The sequence below is a fragment of the Labeo rohita genome, chromosome 8 (genome assembly GCF_022985175.1).
Source record: "Labeo rohita strain BAU-BD-2019 chromosome 8, IGBB_LRoh.1.0, whole genome shotgun sequence".
Classification (NCBI taxonomy): Eukaryota; Metazoa; Chordata; class Actinopteri; order Cypriniformes; family Cyprinidae; genus Labeo; species Labeo rohita.
Genome location: NC_066876.1, coordinates 34202064 through 34224142, shown reverse-complemented (window position 1 = coordinate 34224142; position 22079 = coordinate 34202064). Strand labels below are relative to the sequence as shown.

Here is a 22079-nt window from a genome sequence, read left to right as displayed (position 1 = left end):
TTTTTTTTTTTTTTTTTTTTTACAGAATACTAAGTTTACATCTCGCAATACTTTTTTCAGAATTCTAAGTTTACATCTCGCAGTACTCTTTTCTTGCAATACTAACTGTTTTCACAGAATTCTAAGTTTACATCTTGCAATACTTTTTTCCTCAGAATTCTAAGTTTACATCTTGAAATTCTGACTTTTTCTCAGAATTCTAAGTTTACATGTCAAAATTCTGATTTTTTTTTCTCTGAGTTCTAAATTCACATCTCAAAATTCTGACTTTTTTCCTCAGAATTCTAAGATAACATCTCACAATACTGACTTTTTCTCAGAATTCTAAGTTCTAAGTTGCCTTTACCTTCTTACCATTTTTATTCTGTGACAGAAATAAGCTTCCCTATGGACATATAGGAGACATCACACAGTGACATTTACTATTTACTGAGATTAGAAGTGGATAGAAAAGTGAGACTTCTTGTAGAACATGAAATAAAATTAAAAAAAAAATGCAAATTTAAAAACATGAATAAATACTATAAAATTTCAATATAATAATAACAGTACACAACTGACTGCAGCAGCTGTTAGATTATGTACCTAAAATGCATTTCTGGCTCTGCGTTTTCTGCTCAGAACAAACTAAAATGGAAAAACATTTAGTTTCTAATCCCTGATTATTATAATCACAATAAATAATTTTTCCATTAAATAATATAGTTAATTAGACTGCCCTTTTTAACTGTTCACTCTCTGAAGTTGCCAAGCAGCAAAGTTACTTGCTGCATTAATACAGAACGTGCAGTAACAGCTGAAATCTACAAATTTACAACCTGTTTTTTAAATGTGACTCATTCACTCAGATTTTACAGCCAGACTATCACTCTAATAAGCTTTCATAATTAACCCGCACCTCCTGCTTGAGCCGGTCCTCTGCAGTTCCCCAGACTCCCGCACCAGGCTGCCCTTACAGCAGATGACCCGCAGTTTGTTCTGGTAGGACGAGGCCAGATAAATGGCACCAGATGATATGGCCGGACCCAGATAACGCGGGTTAGGAATGTCCAGGTGAACGAGACTGGGAGGCCTGTTTAAAAGAGGATTTACTGTCACTTTTAAGTTCTCATGTTATTTTTGCTGCCTTGTATGCATGCATATTGCTGTACATCCTACCCAAGAGCTGCGTGTCCCTGAATCTCAATAACATCCAGTGAGTTGAAGTAGGTCACAAACAGATACGGCTCTCTGAATGCTGGAAACGGATGCTTTGGTTAGTAATCCTGAAGATCTTCATCATTATGTTTTACACATTTGGGTTAGTTACAAATGGAAAACTTGCTACCAAAGGTCAGGGGAAGCCGACTCCACTTGAGATCATCAGGGCGACTTCTTCGACCGTAAGCATCCACAAACACACCAATCTCTGTTTTCAAAAAGAAGACATTAAAAGGAATATTATGTAGAAAATCAATGCAATTTAAGTGATTTTAATAATTTTCATCTAGCAACTTTCTGCTAAAGCAAAAATGCTTTGCTGATTTCTGCAATTGTAAAAACACGGACAGAATCTGACCGGGAGCATTCTGTATAACGCAGAACAATTTTGGATGAATAAATCCAAAGTCGGTCAGTACACTTAATTCAAATCACAATATGAACTAGGGGTGCCCAACCCTGTTCCTGGAGATCGACTTTCCTGCAGAGTTTAGTTCCAACCCTAATCAAACACACCTGTCTGTAATTATCAAGTGCTCCTTGAGATCCTAATTAGCTGGTTCAGGTTTGTTTGGTCAGGGTTGCAGCTGAACTCTGCAGGAAAGTCGATCTTCAGGACCAGGGTTGAGCACCCCTGAACTAGTGTCTATGCAAGACCATTTAAATTGATTATCAGAAAAACGTAAATGCACAATGCAGAATTTCCATGGGTAAAAAATAAAATAAAATAAATAAATCATAGGGATTATTGTAAATACATAGTTTTAATTCAATTAATTAATTAATCAATTAATTAGACATGCTTTTGATTACTGACATTAAAAAAAGGAAAACTGAAAACACAGTTTGGTAAAAGTAAAATTTGGAATTTTAGAAAAATCCCCCCCAAAAATTCAAATTTCAATTTAAAAATTTAGAATTTGAGAAAAAAATCAAGCATTTCATAGGGCACTAAAACCTTAAATAAATTGCTGTTAAATCATATAAGTTTCATTATTTAAATTAATTACTTTATGTTTTTTGATTAATAAAATTGTATCTATTTAAACCGACTCTTGACTTTTTAAATGGGGAAAAATGAATCCAGGAAAATTAAAATGGAAAAAAAAAATGAATTTGGAAAAAAAAAACAGAATTTTTCCCTACTATTGTATAGTACTCACTTTTTTATATAAAGAGTATGCCGTTAGTAACAATGAATGCTGAAAACTGTTTCATAGTACAGCATGCTGCTTTATCATCATATGTAATGTTTGATTCAACAGCTGGCAGCATCCAGTGGAAAGAAATGCAATATAACCAGTTTTATGAATAGGGTTTTATAACTGAAATAAAAGTTATTTAGAATTTTTAATCAGCTTAAAAAAAAAAAAAAAAAAAAAGTAAATTTTGACAAATCAAATAAATAGACTGTTTTTTGTTAATTTGTCAGATTGAAAACAGGAAGTGAAGTCAAGTGTTGCAATGTGACAAAATAGAGTATTTAAACATAGCCATACTGAATACATACTGCATAGTTTTCTTATTTGGAACAACATAACAGTGACTACATGATTTTGTATGAAGTACTGCTCATGCAACTAATATTCTCATGCAATAGAAGTTTGCTGTAGTTTTGATGGTGTGGTGGGTGTCTGACCGTGGAAGCAGAGCAGATATTCTTCCTTCTGTGGAGTGCTGGACACCTGGACGATGGAGATTGGGAAACAGTGGGAGGATCCGGTGAACACGGCCGATGCCAAGGACACGTCATTCTTGTCCAGGAACTCTGCCAAAAACAGTCCATCACGCAAAACGCTGTTTACATAATGCACAATTACAAATTATAAGTGCCGGATCATGCTCTCACAAATGGCCCGCCAGCCGGTCCAACCTGGAATATGTAAATGTGACTTCAATGACTAGCTGAATCCTTGTCAATAACAGATCCATCACAGAAGATATCACACGTCAGTAGATTGTGGACTGACCTGAAGTTTAAAAACAATCATCTAACTGCGCCCACAGGACGTCATTGACATACGTACCGTCCAGAACACACTGCTTCATCTCAATCTCGTAGAATTTATTGGTACCAATGATGATGCTGTAGCTGGTGAAGTGGATACAGCTGCATGGCTCAAGTGTTTCAATCTCCTGAGAGATAAAGAGACGGGTCATTAGGGGTGTGATTGTGCAAGTGATCTCTGGAGGAGTCAACGCAGCTGTTTGCGAAGGAATTGCAAAATCTGATACGACTTCTTACGCTTCAAGACCAAAAACATCAAACGTTTCTTACCTTCCGTATACAGAATTTGTTCAGATTGTCATTGTATCGCAGAATTGTGACTTTGTTGGGCATTGCGGCACAAATGCACGGACCGTTTTCTATCTAAAGCAAGAATAGACAAAAAATAGCACGTAAGGTACAAATCTGTTGCATTGCACGTCACAACGCGGACGTGATGCAACACGGTGCGCTAAAAATACACCGAGAGGAAGTTGCAATGCAGTGAAACACATGGTGACTGCAGCCTCACCCTGCCCGCGGCGAACAGATGACAGCCCTTGACGGTCTCAAAGATATACGGCACAATCTCGGGTAGTGTGGGGAGGTGAGACTGGGACAGAGACTGTTTGACTTTCTTAATCTCAACCAGACACAGCGCCCGCTCATCCCCTGCAACACATCATCACAATTGACTTATTTTAAATGCATCTCTTGTCAAAGAGTACTGTGGTGTTACTATGGTACAGTGATGGTATAATGCAATAATACCATGGTATTTTGATATATACACCTAATGATTAGCATATCATATTCATCATATCATATTTGATTTTTGACCACTGAAAATGTGCACAATTTAATGATTTACTCCCGGAGCCATATTGAAATTCCAGTATCTCTGGAACTGAATCATGTAGGGCATGCAAACTTTGGAGAAAAAAAAAACTTGGAAAGTGCTGTTTCCTCATTTTTGAATGGTCATCATTGGCTCATAATGCAACAAAGATTGCTAAAATCAACAAATTTTACAAACAGACCTACCAATCTCTGTGTACAAATAACATTGTGATGCTGCCATCTTTCTAAAGTCATTTTACCCCCTGTAATTTGGCTCTGAATCTCAGGTGAAAACTGCCAACAGTGGATTACTCAGTAAATATTCATATATGACATTTAATATTTTGGCTTTCATCAAACCATGCTCAAGAGTTTGAGCTACAGGAATGCTTTAAAGAATAAAACTGTTTTATCATGGTACATAGTACACAAATACATGATATAATCATGTATAAAAAAAACATGGTAATACCATAATACATTTTTATCTTGCAAGGGCTCAAAATCATTCAGGTTTGGTTTCTGAACCCCACATTAAAGGGCTGTGATCTTTGCTCACCCACGATCATCAGCAGCTTGTCGTGGTCCTTGATGATGTGGATCTGAAACACTGATCCAAGACCTGGGATGTGAGTGAGGGAGTTTTTAATCACGTTCAGGGCGTAGAGACCTTCCTCAGAGCCCACCAACACAATCTGATGACGGAAACAAATTACAGATAATGGTGTATCAGACTACAACAAATATAGACTAATAATAAAAGAAGATTATAGCTTTGTTTCCATCCAAAGTTGCGAATTCAACTATGCAAATTGGAATATTCCACAAAACATTTAAAGCACCATATGTGACCCTGGACCACACTGTCTTAAGTAGCATGTGTATATCTGTAGCAACAGCCAACAATACGTTGTATGAGTCAAAATTTTTAATTTTGTTTTTTATGCCAAAAAATCTTTAGGATATTAAGTAAAGATCATGTTCCATGAAGATATTTAGTAAATTTCCTACCATAATTGTATCTAAACTTAATTTCTGATTAGTAATATGCATTGCTAAGAACTTCGTTTGGACAACTTTAAAGGTGATTTTCTCAATATTTTGATTATTTTGCTTATTTTGATTATAATTTGCTGCAGTAGAAGAAGCCACTGGGTGTCTTTTTGATATATAATAAATTACTTTGAGTGCGCAGATGCAATAAAGCGCTGTCATGTTATCTTACTTTTGGGAAAGCAGTCGTGTAAGACGGTTCTGGGAGGTAATTATATCTAACCGAAGTCTGACGAAAATACTCAGCATTTCAAAATGACCAAAACCAACATTTCTCATCCTGTCCACTGGTCTCGCAGTCACATGACTTTTTTAATGCGCATCTAGGAATTCATTTATGTGAATGTTTCTTTGCACATAAAAAAAGTACTAAAATGTTTTTCATGCAAATTTTAAGAATTTATGCACATTTTGACCAGTGTTGCCAAGTCAGTTGGGCTACTTTAACACTGTTGCTGTGGGTTGATTTTCATGTCTGTGGTTTGAAGCGACCCCAATAACGTAATATTTAGCCCCTGGAATGCTAATTTTACCAGGGGAATCACACCAAAAAAATGTATTTTACCCCCTGGAATGTGATTTTTAAAATGCGATCGGGCTACTTTTGGGCTTGTTTTGAGTAGCAATTGGGTGGGTTTTGTTGTAAAAACCTGGTAACCCTGATTTTGGCATTTCCATTCAGCGTTTTTATGCGATATCCCAAAATGTGCATTAAAATAGGTGGATGGAAATTTTGGGGATGACATAGGTACCTGGTCAGTCAGCGGGAGGGTGCAATTGATATCCAAACGATCATCTCCTTCTAGCTTGAGTAAAGAGTTACCCAACAATTTCTGTACGGAATCAAAAACACCATCATGAGGACATGAAAATGATCGGCATTTTACATTTTATGCACTTGTCCAAGGCAACACAGTGCATTCAAGATATACTCTGCACTTAATTAGTCATCACACTGACTCTTTAAATGTCGCTATGAATGGTCTGTGGGTGTTTCAGGTTCCTCTCACTCACAGCGTCAGCTTCGGCTTTCTCCCTTGCCCCACGACTGCTAGCCACAATGGCCTCCAGCACGGCCACCCAGCGCTGCTTCTCAGAAAATCCTGAGGTCATGAGGTACAGAGTCTGACCGGGCCAGCATGTGGACTGCGGAGACGACTCCAACTTGAGCACATACTGCACATCTAAAAATATACAAGCAGGCAATAAACAGGCCACATCTTCCACAGTTGAGCTTGTTTCTCAGTCCACATCCATCAGACCAAAGAAGTAATTCCCCAGAAAGTTAGTTACCTGTCTTGGCCGTGTTGGGCAGCTCAGAAGCACCGACAGCGGAATGAACAGTCACGTCTCCATCAGAGAGACACAACTCAAACTCATCCAGCGGCTTCACCGACTCTGAGAATACAGATTATACATCATTCACCCAATACACACCTGTTTATCCCTGTTGGAAAGCTGATAAAACTCTCTCAAGGTCATCTCTGGTCTGGTTTCTGATGGTCAGGCTGGTTTGGATTAGGGATGCTCATTTTAACCGGTTAACCATTAACCAACAGAAAGAATTGTAATACAAAGAAAAGTAATACAATCAGTTTACAAAAAGTTTAAAGGTAATTAAATTTTTTTTCAGTAATTTATCATATTATTTTAAAATGTTTGCTGGATGGTTAAAATAAAATTGCATTTTTGAGAGAAAAAAGGTCTATAACGTAAAGTCGCATTTTATTATTACATTCGGAAATAGACCTGATGCTGACGCGAAATGTTTACAAACATATTATAAACATAAGCTAAGCTATTTTATTTTCCCTCACTCCACAAAAAAATCCTTTTAATTTAATAGTATTCACAAAAGAACAAGAATGAAAAATATAAGAAGCTACGCTACAAAAAAACGACAAGCCAAAACAAATTAATTTAGGCTAAAGCAAAACAAATCCAAATGTTTCTGTATTTGACACGTATTTGAATGCCAAAGTATTATTTAGCATGTAAACCTGATTTTGTACTTCACTCGCATTCCAATATCCACATAAAACAAATTGTTCGGCAAACCATCACAGCAGTACGTTGATAACGATTAAGTAGTGTGATTTTACCTTACGTTTGGCTGATTGTATTTTATTATGATAATGGAAAGGCTGCATTGTCAAGTTAGCAATGCTTAACAGTGTGTGCGCGTGTGCACTTGATTTTTTTCTTCTAGCAGTGGAAACGACTCCTAGTCATACAGATAATCAAAACTGTAAATGGTTTGCTTTTATTTGTGTACATTCACAACAAAAAGAAATCTTTGTGCTTTTGTAAAATAAAGAAAAATATGATGTGTCTATGTGAATCCTCATGTTCTGTTGTTTGCTGCTTTTTGCACATGTAAAATGAATTTTACAAATTTTGGTAGTTTTAACAGGTCACAGACAGTTATCCTTTCTAAAATAATCAAATTCTAATTTAAAATAATCTTGTCGGTTAACGGTTAATAATCACTTAACGAGCGCCGGCTGTCGGTTAGGAAAAATAACCGAAATGAACATCCCTAGTTTGGATTAATGGTTGTAGAGGGGTTTTTGTCAGCTGCTCAGGGGTGTATAGTACGATGCATTGTTGTGCGAACTAGCTAGTCACGAACTAGCGAACTAGCTAGTCACGACTGTTTCCCGAACAATGACATCACAAGCTGTGGTGGACTAATAACTTTTGCTATTTAACTGATTTGAGATCTCTAAAATGCAGCTATATTGAACATGGCACCTGATGACTAATTTACTGTCATTTCCCTTTATTTGATGTTTGATTCATTGCGGGTTCCCTCTTATGTCATACCCTTAGGCATGTATGCACATGTCCACTATTCAAAAACGGCACTTACAGAGGACATGCAAAAATACATAGATTAAAATGCATTTATATTTAGATAGAACTGAAGATATAGATTGTACTGCATATTAGCTTGCTTATTGTGCCCAAAAGCATAATTTTTTTGAGCCCATATGTCTTACTAACAAGGAACTATGCTTCAAACCACAGGTCGAGAGCTGTAGTTCCAACCATGTAAGTTTGTGACGCTGTTTGCGAATGTTTGTTTGAACTATGGTTCCGAGAAACATTGAATTGTTGAACTATGTTGGTAACGACGGAAGTTGCAACCATAGTTGGCTAACGATGCTTTTGGGAAACGCACCCCAGGTTGGGAGACCAGCAGACCTCCATAAGCTGGTTTAACCACTATCCAAAAACCAGCTTGACCAGGTTAAGATAGTATGATTCAAGATTTTCCAGCAGGGATGAACTCTTGCTATAATAATATCCTGTGTGCAAACAGAACCAGTGCATGTTGGAAAAAAGTAAAGCGTTCACAGACCGTCTCTTGGTTCCGTCTCGTACGTGATCACTTTATATCCATCCAGCACCACGTACTTCCTCTCCCAGCCCTGACCACGCTTCCCATTTCTGCAGAAGAACAACCACAATTCCTTGTACACATATAGTGTTTGCTACTCTTCTGATGGTCTTCATGCTTATGAAACTATGCTCACCTAGGCTGTTTCAGCCATCCTTCTAGCCTCATGTGTCCACCGACGTCTTTCAGACCAGAGGTACTTCCCTTTTCCCTACACAAAGCCTCGGACAGGTGCAGCGCGTATTCGGTGGGCACGCCACAGGTGGCTGGAAGGTACGGGGAGCATTTTGGGTGGCACAAAGCGTGACATTCTAAACCAGAGGAGAGAAGATGGTTAAACCAACACTGAAAGAGGATCAGCATCTTCAGGTTTAGCCCAGGCTGACCTGATCGAGTGACCAATTAAGATCTATTAAAGGTGACATATGAAAATCTTTTCCATGTTTAAGTGCTATAATCAAGTCCCCAGTGCATCTGCCAACTCAGAAAATGTGAAGAAGGACATCCCAGTAACTTCGTTTTGGTAAGCCTTTTTCTGCAAGCTTGTAAAAAATCCCTCATGACATAGACGGGGGATCTTATTACAATATTTCCGCCCCTTAATCTGCTGTTATTTTGTTTTTACAAGCGACAACGGTGTACCAGCTCTAACGCCAAGGCAAAAGCACGAGCAAAGCATGCTAACTGTTCTTTCATTGGCTGCACAGATGAGTGCAGAACACTATTTAGAGTCCCAGCCTTAGAGGAAACAAGAGAACAGTGGATTTATTGATTTATTTACTGTATATTATGCTGCTGCAACACAGATCTAATATGAACATGCAATTTCCTTCCCAGCTCTTTACCTTCACAGACATAACCAACTGTTTTTGTAACTCCTGTGTGTTTTTAAACACAAACTTATGTGCATTTGACAGTTTAAATGTAGTAAGACATGAAAGAGAACTTAGTTTAGTTTATTATATCACAATGATATAATAAACTGTGGGGTATGTTGAGCTGAAACTTCACAGACACATTCTGAGGACACCTGAGACTTATATTACATATTGTAAAAAGAGGCATAATAGGTCTCCTTTTAGCGATCTATTCTATTAGAAACTAGACAGTGGACCCTTTTCACATTTCTGGGTTTTTCAGAAGTCATCATAGTATCTTTAAAGGGGTCATCAGATGCCCATTCCACCAGCTGATATGATTCTTTAGGGTCTTAATGAAAAGTCTATAACATTCTTTGGTTAAAAATTCTCAATGGTAGTGTAAATAACACCTTTTTTACCTTGCCAAAATCAGCTCTGCAAAAATCATCCTGTTCTGGTCGAGGTTGCTTTAAATGTTAATGAGCTCTGCTTGCCCCGCCCCTCTCTTTTCTTTGTGGAGTGATGAGCCTGTTTACTTTAGCCGCGTTTAGCCGCTAAACTTGCTAACTAGCATGTTATTAGGAAAGTCGATCGCAAAGATTCATAATAAACCCCTTATACTCACTTCCGCTGTAGGTGAAGCTGGATCACGAATGTTTTGCGTGAACATAGACTGACATATGTAGATCGGGAGGCGCATTCCATTCACAAACAAATGTAATCCACTGCATCTTCAGCGGCTCATATGTCAGGAGTAAATGATGACCACTATGTTTATTATTACATCCAACAACACAACACCTCAATCGCTCAATCTGAGATATTCTTGTCTAATTTACATCCCTGGTCCAGCATCGAAACAATGGAGGTCGGACTGTTACAGCTGTTGTAAGGCGGGTCTGAGGAAAGATGCTCATGTCAATCAACTATCGTAGGAGCGGCCTCTGTTGATGTGACGCCACACCGACAGGCATCTGAGAACGGCTCGATTTGAAAAAGGGGATATTATTTTTACTATTATTATTTTTAGTTAATTAAAAACCACTGCATGGATTTTTATCATCATAGGATAGATGTGTACATACACTGACAACACACATTAATGTTCAAACAACATGTAAAAGTGAATTTTGCATCCGATGACCCCTTTAATAGTGGTGAACTAACAATACAACAAATAATTTTTGCATTTCCATTGGCTCCAATATCAAAAGAAATAAAAACCTATAATGACTCCAAATATGGAAAAAAAATATGAATATGACCCTGGACCACAGAACCAGTCATAAGGAAAATTGAGAGAAATAAATTGAGATTTGAAAATCTGGAATCTGAGGGTGCTAAAAAAAAATCTAAATATTTAAAAGAAATCGCCTTTAAAGTTGTCCAAATGAAGTTTTTATCAGTGCATATGACTAATCAAATTTAACTTTTGATATATTTACGGTAGGAACTTTACAAAATATCTTCATGGAACATGATCTTTACTTAATATTTTAATGATTTTTATCATTTAAAAAAAATGATAATATTAGGGTTGCAGAGGGTGGAAAAATTCCAAATTTTCCAAAACTCCTTAAAGTTTCAAAAAATTCTGGAAAGTAGTCTTGAAATATTCAGAAACTTTTCACCCTTTTGCAACCCTAATAGCAATAGCAAGCTATATATTATATAATATATTAGTATAATATAAATTATTATAATGTATGTAAATTAATATCATTTATATATTAATTTAAAGCAATTTATTTTCTGAAAAATGAAAAAAAAACATTATGTGTAAAACATATATAATATGTTAAATCAACTTAATTTAGCTTCAAAGTAAGAGTGCGCAAGTGACTAAAGGAATCATTTATTTACTAAACAAAATAAGCCAAGCATTTACGATTCCTTTTTTCACTGTAAAAAGTGTTAACCTGTAATTGTCACTTTAGCTATTTCTACCTAGTTTATTTTGTTGGTATAAATAATGTATTTAGACTGATTCAGAGATGTTAAATAATATTTCTGACAGTAAATATTAATGTTACCATTTGTTCAGTGTGGTTTTTCTACCCAATATTTGTTCAATGCAGTATGGGGTACCCGTACCAAAAGTGTAAGTATCAGTATCGTACTCACGGAAAAGTTTTATTGGCACATCTCTGCTTTTAAGTATAGTGATAATGTATTTGGAAAGAGTTAACATGAGATCCGTACCGATGCATGTTGCAGCTTGCCGTCCAAAATGGACGGTGTCTAGACAGACGGTGCAGCGGGCCGCCCTCATGTTGAGCCCCTGCGTGAATCTGTGAGGAGTGTTGTGATGAATTCTGTCCTTCACACGTCTGGTGTACTCTACAGGATCAAACAGACAACACACACTCTTAAAAACAGTCTAGTGTCTCTTATACCCGTTTATATAACTTATGCAAACAGGCCAAAGCAAGCTGAAAATGTCCTCTCCTGAGAACATTTCTCCCCCAAAGGGTGAAACCAGCTTTGAGAACACCAGCATAACTGTACTGTCCAAGCTCTCATTGGTAGCTTGGGTACAAGCATGCAGGGATTTTGGAGTTCTGGCATTCCGCATGGCATACAGCAGGAGTATGGCCATATATACGAGATAAGCTCAGTGTCCTGACAGATCTGCGTGCAGGAGCTTTGGAGATCCACAATCATTCCATGATGTCCTGAGTGGAAGTCTGCAGCCTGAAACAGCATGTGTTCAGTCAATATATTGGGTGTAGGGTGGCCAAAAGACTTCAATTGAAGGGTTTCCTTGAATGACATGTTTGGATTTGGCCAGAGAGCTTATCTCTGCAGGGATTAAAAAGATCATATCAAGAAAGAAAAGATATTGGAGAGACGCCTGCTTCATTCTCAAGAAACGGTGCTATTAGTATAGTATATATATATGTATTTATTTCTATATTTGTAATTTAAAAATTGTATATATATATTTTATTTTTTATGTATTTATATATTTGTAATTTAGAAAAAATTGCATGCATTTTTAAAAAAAATACATGTATTTGAAATTTGTAGTATGTAGTAATTTTTATTTAATTAAATTATTTATTATTAACTTTTAATAAACTTTTAATTATTAACTTAATACATCCTTGGTGAATAAAAGTATTAATTTCTTAAAAAAAAAAAAAGAAAAAGAAAAGAAACAATAAAAATGTACTGACCCCAAACTTTTGAACGGTAGTGTATATATATATATGTATATATATATATATATATATATATATATATATATATATATATATATATATATATATATATATATATATATATATATATATATATATATATATATATATATATATATATATGTATATATATATATATATATATATATATATATATATATATATATATATATATATATATGTATATATATATATATATATATATGTATATATATATATATATATATATATATGTATATATATATATGTGTGTATATATTCAAATAGAAAGCAGCTTTTTTAAATAGTAAACATATTTAAAAATTGTACTGTTTTTGCTGTACTTTGGATCAAATAAATGCAGCAAGCAAAAGAGACTTCTTTAAAAAAACATTAAAAATCTTACTGTTTAAACTTTTGACTGGTAGTAATATATATATATGTATATATATATATATATAAATATATATATATATATTACTACCAGTCAAAAGTTTAAACAGTAAGATTTTTAATGTTTTTTTAAAGAAGTCTCTTTTGCTTGCTGCATTTATTTGATCCAAAGTACAGCAAAAACAGTACAATTTTTAAATATGTTTACTATTTAAAAAAGCTGCTTTCTATTTGAATATACTTTAAAATGTAATTTATTCCTGTGATTACTCCAGTCACATGATCCTTAGAAATCATTCTAATATTCTGATTTGCTGTTCAAAAAACATTTATATTGAAAACAGCTGAGTACAATTTTTTCTAGGGATGCACCGAAACGTATCGGCCGAAATGCTTGCGCGTTTTGTCAGTAAAGCCGGTTCTGTAATCAGCGGTAAATGCCATCAGGTGCGTGATTTCACGTTGAGCCGTATATACTACACACAGCCGTTGTTCACTGACGAGCTGCGCAAATTCACACTGATAATGAACATGGATTTGCGCAGCTCGTCAGTGAACAACGGCTGTGTGTAGTATATACGGCTCAACGTGAAATCACGCACCTGATGGCATTTACCGCTGATTACAGAACCGGCTTTACTGACAAAACGCGCAAGCATTTCGGCCGATACGTTTCGGTGCATCCCTAATTTTTTCAAGTATCTTTGATGAATAGAAAGTTCAGAAGAAAAGCATTTATCTGAAATAGAAATCTTTTGTAACATTAATGTTTTTTTTTGTTTCATCACTTTTGATTTTGTTTCACCCCCCCAAATGATACTGACTTCAAGCTTTTTAATGGTATAGTGTATAATGTTACAAAAGCTTTTTATTTCAGATAAATCATGATCTTTGGATCTTTCTATTCAGAGAATCCTGAAAAAAAGATTTTCTCAACTGTTTTAAATATTGATGATAATAATAATAAAAAATGAAGCATTTTAGCATATTAGAAATCAGCATATTAGAATGACTTCTGAAGGATAATGTGATACTGAAGACTGGAGTAATGATAATGAAAATTTCGCTTTGCACTACAGGAATAAATTACATTTTAAAATATATTCAAATAGAAAACAGTTATTTTAAATAGCAAATTTTTTTTTGACATTTTACTGTTTTATATACATTTTTTAAAATTTAAAAATGCTAAGGTTTTTTAAATAAAATGGATTTAAAATTTGTAGTATGTAGTATTTATGTAGTATGTAGCATTATTTTATTTAATGAATTATTAATTACTTAATGAAGCTTTACACATTTTATAAAATAATCCAGAATGTGTCCCGTACTTTCTTTGAAAAGGTTATCCATTCCAAAATAATGGTTTGATCTTTCTGACATTATATGTGAAAAAATGATCTTTCTGGCCTCATATTGTAGTTCAAACAGAAGTTTCTGTTAAAGTTTTATCTGTAATTCATGATTTTTAGGCATATATCAGCTGTATGTTGAAGGTTCAACAGTGACCTTCTGAAATGAAAGTGTAAATAAACATGAAAAGTTCTTGAAACTTATATTTCAAGCACAAATGGCACGGTTTCTTGAGAGTGGGCCGCCTAAGCCTGTTATGTAAGAACTTACTTTCAGAAGTGACTCTCCTTATTTCTGTGGAACGACAACAGAAAGGACAGTGAGTGTGGACAGACATGAGCCAAAACATTTCTGGAGTCCTTCAGAGCACACAGTCTCCTCATCTTATATTGACACAGCATCAAAATACACATCACATCAGCAATTTCCTACAAGCTTCTGATTTAATTTCCCTTTTCATAGCATGAGATGAAATGGCAAGAAGGACCAAGAGAGCACAACTGTTGTTTTTGCTTATGTGCTGAATATTGAAAAGGTTGCAAAAGCTCTGCGCCTCGGTTCTAACCTTCAGGATTGGCAGGGTCCTTCCTGCGGCCGGAGCTGGACGACATCAGGCCGCTGCTGGGCTGGTGCTCAGGGGATTTGTTGGATTTGGTGGACATCATGAGCTGCTGACGAGCCAAACCCGGTGTGGCTGGAGTAGCGCTGTGCTCCAGAGCTTTATTAAACTGAACTGCTGAGAGAAGAGAATACAGTGAGACGACAGAGGGACTGTACTGAGAAAACCAGCATGTTTGAGAGCATTACACACAGTGTGTGGCACCTTTGTTATTGTTTAATAAAATGTGTCATTTCAGCAATCTTTTATATTACAGTACTGTTTAAAAAACCTCTTCTGCTGACCACAGCTGCATTTATTCATTCATAAATACAGTTAAAATAGTTAAATATTATTACAATTTAAAATGACTGTTTTCAATGTAAATATGTTGTAAAATGTAATTTATTTCTCTGTTGCAATGCTGAATTTTCAGCATCCTTACTCCAGTCTTCAGTGTCACAAGAAATCATTCTGTTATGCTGACTATTATCAATGATGAAAACAGTTGTGCTGCTACATATTTTTGTTCAAGAATTTTCCTCAATGAATAGAAAGTTCAAAAGAGAAATAAAAATTTGAAATAAAAATCTTCTGTAACATTATAAATGTCTTTACTATTACTTTAGATTCCTTTCAACACATATCCTTAGTTTAAAATATCACATTTTCGTGGAAACCGTGATTTTTTTTAATAAATATGATAAATATGAAATAATTTAAAATTTACTTTTTTTATATGTATATATATTACATTTTTTTTTACTTTCACTTTCGATCAATTTAATGCATCTTTGCTGAATAAATCTATCAATATTAATACTATAGATATTAATCATTTTAAAATATTATCTCTTACGGCCTTCAACATTTTTAAACAGTAGCATATATTGCAATAATTGCAATATACTGATTGTAATTTATCATTTCTAGTCTATAAACAATATAATTATAATAATAGAATTTATTATAACAATTTTTTAGCCTGCATTATCATTCATTCTAGTTTTATTTCAAGCATAGTCTTCTAAATTCTAAAAATATTTTTGCAAGTAATTTCTAAAAAATACAAAACCATATTTATTTTTTTATTAATTAATTAATTAATTCATTATATTAATATTAATAGTATAATATACATTTGCATTTTAGCATTAACTTTTGCATTTAAAATTAAAATATTACTGGGATGTTGGCTGTTTATTATTACTTCAAAAACACATATTAATGTCTTATTCTGCAAGACCTTATTCGAAATCCTTAATCCTACCCAATTCTTAAATGTAACTACTTTACTAAGTATTAATAAGCAGTAATTAGGAGTATATTGAGGAAAAAAAGAATAGTTAGTTCATAGTTAATAGTTAGTTAATAGTGAGAACTGGACCCTAATATAAAAAGTGTGACTAGAATAATTTATGTTGTTATCTATAATTTTACAGCCTGCATTATCATTCACTCTAGTCATAATTCAAGCAGAGTCTTCTATATTCTAAAAATATTTTTGCAAGTAATTTCTAAAAATTACAAAACATATTTATGCATTCATTTATTCAGCATTATATTAATAATAATATTATATACTTTTAAAATTAATTAATGCATTTAAAATTAAAATATTATGCTTAGTGTTTTCTGAAATTCTTTTTTTTGAAAAAATGCAGAAACTGTCTCTCCAACTTTCTTGTAAACTCCATTATGCAACATTTCCCCATTTAAAAACCTTTCTAGCAAACACTAAGAAATTACACCAAAGTCTTTCTGACCACATACTTTGAGCAGTCATTGCTCTTTCAGTTTTTAAACTCTATTCCATTATGCTTATATCAGCCTCATCTTGAAAAAAAAAACAAACAAAAACAAAAAAAATAACAACATACAATTTACTTTCTTCTGAGGGACACAAAAGGACAATTTTATATTTCCATGTTGCCTTTGTGTCATTGTTGACAACAACTAAGAAAAATACATAATCCCTGTTTGTTGCATAGAATACAAGCAACCAGTTTTCACATTTAACAACATAATTGTATGAAACAGCTGAATGGCAGCCCACCCTCTCTGAGCTCCAGGCGTGTTTTCTGCAGGGCTTCTTCCAGTTCGGAGCATCGAGCGCGTTCCTTCTCCAGCGCGGCCTTCAGGTCGCTGTACTGCAGAGGAACAGGGGCCACGGCGGGCACAGCGGGCACCTGCGTCTGTCCCTGCGCCGCCAGCGCTGCCAGCAGATCCTCTCGACGCCGGCCGCCAAACAGCCCCTGCACCCAAAACACGAGACCGAGTGAATCGCCCAGGCTCACGCCGACAGCTACACGAGTTTAGTACGCTACGACTCTATCCTGCCATTCGATCCCTACAGATCCAGTCAAATTAGGCGTCCCTTTCTACAACTCACATATCGAGGGCGGCTGCATATAAGGATACATATGAGATTTCTGAGGGTTGACGCGGTTAGTATGTGGTTATTTGCGTATAGTAGTTCCAGGGACACCTAGCGCAGCTCAGCAAGCAGTTAGTCAGATTAGTTAATGAAGTGAATTTACAGCGGATGACTCTGACCTTTTTCTTCTTAGAGGGGTGCTCTACCTTGGCCTGGAGGAAGTCTATGAGCTTGGTCTGCTGGGTGATGGTCCCCTCCATCTTGACCTTCTCGTGAGAGTACGCCGCCTGCAGAGGGAGCCACGCTGCTATTAGAACACACCTCTGTTTGGAATGGAACACTAGCATTCTGCCTACTGCATACTGTTTTTAGCAGTATGCTGGTAACTTGCTAATCATGTTAGCAACATGCTATTAACGTGCTAATCATGCTAGCAACATGTTAACAACATGTTAATTATGTTAGAAACACGCCAGCAACATGCTAGTAACTTGCTAATCATGCTAACAACATGCTAGTAACTTGCTAATCATGCTAGTAACATGTTACTAACTTGCTAACCATGTTAAAAAGATGCTACTAACTTGCTAATAATTCTAACAACATGCTAGTAACTTGTTAATCATATTAACAACATTCTAGTAACATGTTAACCATGCTAAAAACATGACAGCAACATGCTAATCATGACAACAACATGCTAGTAATGTTAATCATGCTAGAAACATGCAAATCATGCTAGCAACATTATAGTAACTTGAGAATCATGCTAACAATATGCTAGTAACTGGCTAATCATGCTAGCAACATGCCAATAATGCTAGCAACATGCTAATAACATGATAATCATGTTGTAAACATGCTAACAACATGCTAGTAACATGTTAAACATGGTAGAAACATGCTTGCAATAAGCTATTCATGCTAGAAGCATGCTAGTAACATGCTAACAATATGCTAATAAAGCTAACAACATGCTAATAACATGTTAATCATGTTATAAACATGCTAACAACAAGCTAGTAACATGTTAAACATGGTAGAAACATGCTAGTAACTTGATAATCATGCTTGCAAGTCAAGTAACGTGCTAATCATGTTAACAACATACTAATCATGCTAGAAATATGCTAGCAAAATGCCAATCATGTTAGCAACATGCTAGTAACATGTTAAACATGGTAGAAACATGCTTGCAATATGCTATTCATGCTAGAAGCACGTTAGCAACATGCTAATCATGCTATAATCATGCTAGCAACATGCTAGTAACATGTTAAACATGGTAGAAACATGCTTGCAATAAGCTATTCATGCTAGAAACATGCTAGTAACATGCTAACAATATGCTAATAAAGCTAACAACATGCTAATAACATGCTATTCATGTTATAAACATGCTAACAACATGTTAGTAACATGCTATTCATGTTATAAACATGCTAACAACATGCTAGTAACATGTTAAACATGGTAGAAACATGCTTTCAATATGCTATTCATGCTAGAAGCACGTTAGCAACATGCTAATAACATGCTAATCATGTTATAATCATGCTAGCAACATGCTAGTAACTTGATAATCATGCTTGCAAGTCAAGTAACGTGCTAATAATGCTAACAACATGCTAATCATGCTAGAAATATGCTAGTAAAATGCTAATCATGTTAGTAACATGCTAGTAACATGTTAATCAGGCTAGAAACATGCTGTTAACTTGCTTATAATGCTGACATGCTAGTAACATCAACTATGAATGAACAATACTTTTACAGCATCTATTAATGCATTATTAAAATCACAAGTTGTGTTTGTTAACATTCGTTAATGCACAAGTGAACTAACACAAACAAACGATGAACGACTGCAACTAACATTAACGAAGATTAATAAATGGTGTAATAAATGTATCGTTCATTGTTCATTCAGGTTATTTAATACATTAATTAATGTTACCAAATGACACCTTATTGTAAAGTGTTACCAAAATAACTCAAATGGAATGAAATACAGTAATAGAGACTAATACAACTGACAAAAACACTTAACAATATTACAAAAACTTTTAAAATAACACAAAATATTGGTAAATTGAAATATTTATGAAAGCTGTAATAGTCTATTGATAACACTAAAATAATCCTGATACAACATACTGTATACAGTGGAGCAAATTACAGTTATTTTTAAAAATAGCATGCAGTGGGCGTTATGCTGCAATGCTGTCACCTCACTATGTTGCCTGTTTATTTCTGTGAGTAGATGGTTATAATCTCAGAAATAAAGAATTATTTTTTAAAAAAACAATTTTGTGTAAAAAGATCTTTTGTAAATTCAATATTCACAGAATTCATATATTGTACAACTCATCACTCTCAAAATGAAAGATCATGCTGAGCGCACTGCATTGTGGAACTATTATTTTTTCAAACGAAAGTAGCTGATCTGAGAACAGAAAATTGTGCATACTCTGCACAGCATATATACTGTATGCCTACTATAGGTAGTGCATTTGATTGCCATTCAAAACACACCCAAAGCTACTCTTCTGCAGTAACCAACAGTTCAGGTATATGTGTGCACCTGTATGTTTTCCAGCTGGTACTCCAGGTCTGTCCGTTCAGTCTTCAGAAGGTCCGTCTGGTCCAGCGCATCCTGAAGTCCTTGTGTCAGTCTGAAGATGTGGCTCTTCTGCATGTCCAGCTGCTGCTGCAGTTTTGCTTGCTGGGAGAAAAAGACACACTAATTATGCTAAGGATGCATGATGCATGCTCTCAATACTCAGAGGTGTAAAGAGTAGGGAATAATGGGGCTAAAGGCACCCAGGGGTACAAGGCTCCTTTGATATTATTTTCCTCTAAACCACTAGATCCACTTTCCGAATCATCCGCTTTTCAAGATACACGTGCAAATTTGCCTGATCCTTTATGCGATCGCGGGCAGCAGCGCAAAGTCGATTCTTGCTTACTTGATCTGATGTTCTTAAAAATGCAGTCAGAAATGTCGCAAATAAGAATCGCTAAAATTCTTAAATATATCTTAAGACAAAGATCTTACAAATGATTTTCAGTTTTGTTTAAGATAATTAAATAATATAATTAGTAAAATATGGTATTGCTGTTGGGGTTAAAAGACACATAATTAACATTAAAAGATGGCTGACTTTTCCATTTGTTGACATGACATGGTTAGATTCAGATGGTAGATGTCACCATGTTTAGAATGAAGCCATCATATTTAAAAACATGATATTAATCATATAATAAATATCTTTTGTTGTTACTACTGTAAATCTATATTGAATTACTATGGGCTTTTTACCCTAAACACAATACATTTTTAAAAACATCAAATATTAGATCAAATAAGCACAGAATCGTCTTTGCTCTGCTACCCGCGATCGTGTAAAGAATCAGGCAAATCTGTATTTGCATCTCGAAAAGCGAATGTTTTGGAAACTGCTATGGCAAGTTTTTCTGCCATCTAGTGGTTTAAAGGAAAATTTGCTTTCAATGCTTTCAGAATCTTTACAAAAATGATTTTGTTTCTGCATTTTAAAAAATATGTTTTATACTGACATTATAATGACAGTATATTTTCTGAATAAAAAAAATATTATTTATCAAAATAAGCAGAAAATAGTATAAATTTTGCAAAAGTGTTAGTTGAACAAGTATTAACCTAGGCATTATTGTGCCTTTTATCGCATGCTGGTGAGCCCCTTGCCACCTAATACATTTATAAGATTTTTAAACAAAATAAACCAATTGTATGATTTATTTTCACACACAATCTATTGCTCCATAAATGTTCAGTATAGACATATATATATATATACATATACATATATATATATATATATATGGGCGCAGTGAAAAGCACATTTTTTTCTTAGAGTGTGCCTTTAGCCTCATTGTACCCTACCTGAAATTCATACTTGAGTAAAAGTACAGACACTGCACCTTACAGTGAAAATCGCTCCATTACAAGACACCGATTCCTATATGACTTGAGTAGAAGTCTTAGAGTATCTGATTTTAACAATACTTAAAGGCGAAGTCCCCTTCCAGAACAACAATTCACAAATAATTTACTCACCCCCTTGTCATCCAAGATGTTCATGTCTTTTTGTCTTCAGTCGTGAAGAAATTATGGTTTTTGAGGAAAACATTTCAGGATTTTTCTCCAAATAATGGACTTCATTCATGCCCCAATTTTGAACTTCCAAAATGTAGTTTAAATGCAGCTTAAAGGGCTCTAAACGATCCCTGCCGAGGAAGAAGGGTCTTATCTAGCGAAACGATCGATCATTTTTTTTCGAAAAATAAAAATGTGTATACTTTTTAAGCACAAAAACTTGTGTAGCACAGGCTCTGGGATGTGCGTTCACGTACTATTGAATCATGTCGAAAGCTCATGGGGAACGTAGGCAGAACCACAGACCCAGTGTTTACAAAGCGAACACGCAAAGACTAAGAAAGTGCAAGTAAGTCAAACACTGTTTACAAACAAAAAGGTACAACGATGTCGGACGATTCTGAAGTTGTAGGAGAACATAACATGCTGTTTTCCATCATACTCTACCTTTTTGAGCCGGAATACATAGACGATGAACTTGTGGTGATTCGAAGATGTGATTTGTAGTAGTGATGGGAAGTTCGGATCATTTTATCAACTCGGACCTTTGTGTCTCCTTCAGCAAAATGAATCAATCTTTTTCGAGTCATTTCGTTCATTTTAGGAAAATCAGCATCACGTGACAGCCCCATTAGATGAACAAACGACTCAAAAAACCTGAAGACTCAAAACAGGTGAACTAATTCCAGTACAGA

At 35.0% G+C, this 22079-nt stretch overlaps 1 protein-coding gene across 8 annotated transcripts in view; it reads right to left on the bottom strand.

The window, feature by feature from the left end:
- LOC127170111 (citron Rho-interacting kinase) overlaps positions 1–22079 on the bottom strand; it is an 86206-nt gene that overhangs the window by 6346 nt on the left and 57781 nt on the right. For 3 of the 8 annotated variants that reach the window (XM_051117891.1, XM_051117893.1, XM_051117895.1), the window contains exons 20-38: positions 19831–19971; positions 17426–17533; positions 16926–17124; positions 14837–15007; positions 14542–14565; positions 11546–11683; positions 8620–8794; positions 8445–8533; positions 6374–6478; positions 6095–6264; positions 5833–5913; positions 4587–4722; positions 3720–3859; positions 3479–3571; positions 3228–3336; positions 2840–2968; positions 1328–1408; positions 1159–1237; positions 899–1072 (exon numbers count right to left, since the gene is read on the bottom strand). In XM_051117891.1, coding sequence (XP_050973848.1) covers positions 899–1072; positions 1159–1237; positions 1328–1408; positions 2840–2968; positions 3228–3336; positions 3479–3571; positions 3720–3859; positions 4587–4722; positions 5833–5913; positions 6095–6264; positions 6374–6478; positions 8445–8533; positions 8620–8794; positions 11546–11683; positions 14542–14565; positions 14837–15007; positions 16926–17124; positions 17426–17533; positions 19831–19971 — 2342 coding nt within the window. The remainder of the gene's footprint in view (positions 1–898; positions 1073–1158; positions 1238–1327; positions 1409–2839; positions 2969–3227; positions 3337–3478; positions 3572–3719; positions 3860–4586; positions 4723–5832; positions 5914–6094; positions 6265–6373; positions 6479–8444; positions 8534–8619; positions 8795–11545; positions 11684–14541; positions 14566–14836; positions 15008–16925; positions 17125–17425; positions 17534–19830; positions 19972–22079) is intronic. The other 5 variants (XM_051117892.1, XM_051117894.1, XM_051117896.1 and 2 more) reach the window with 3 other exon arrangements.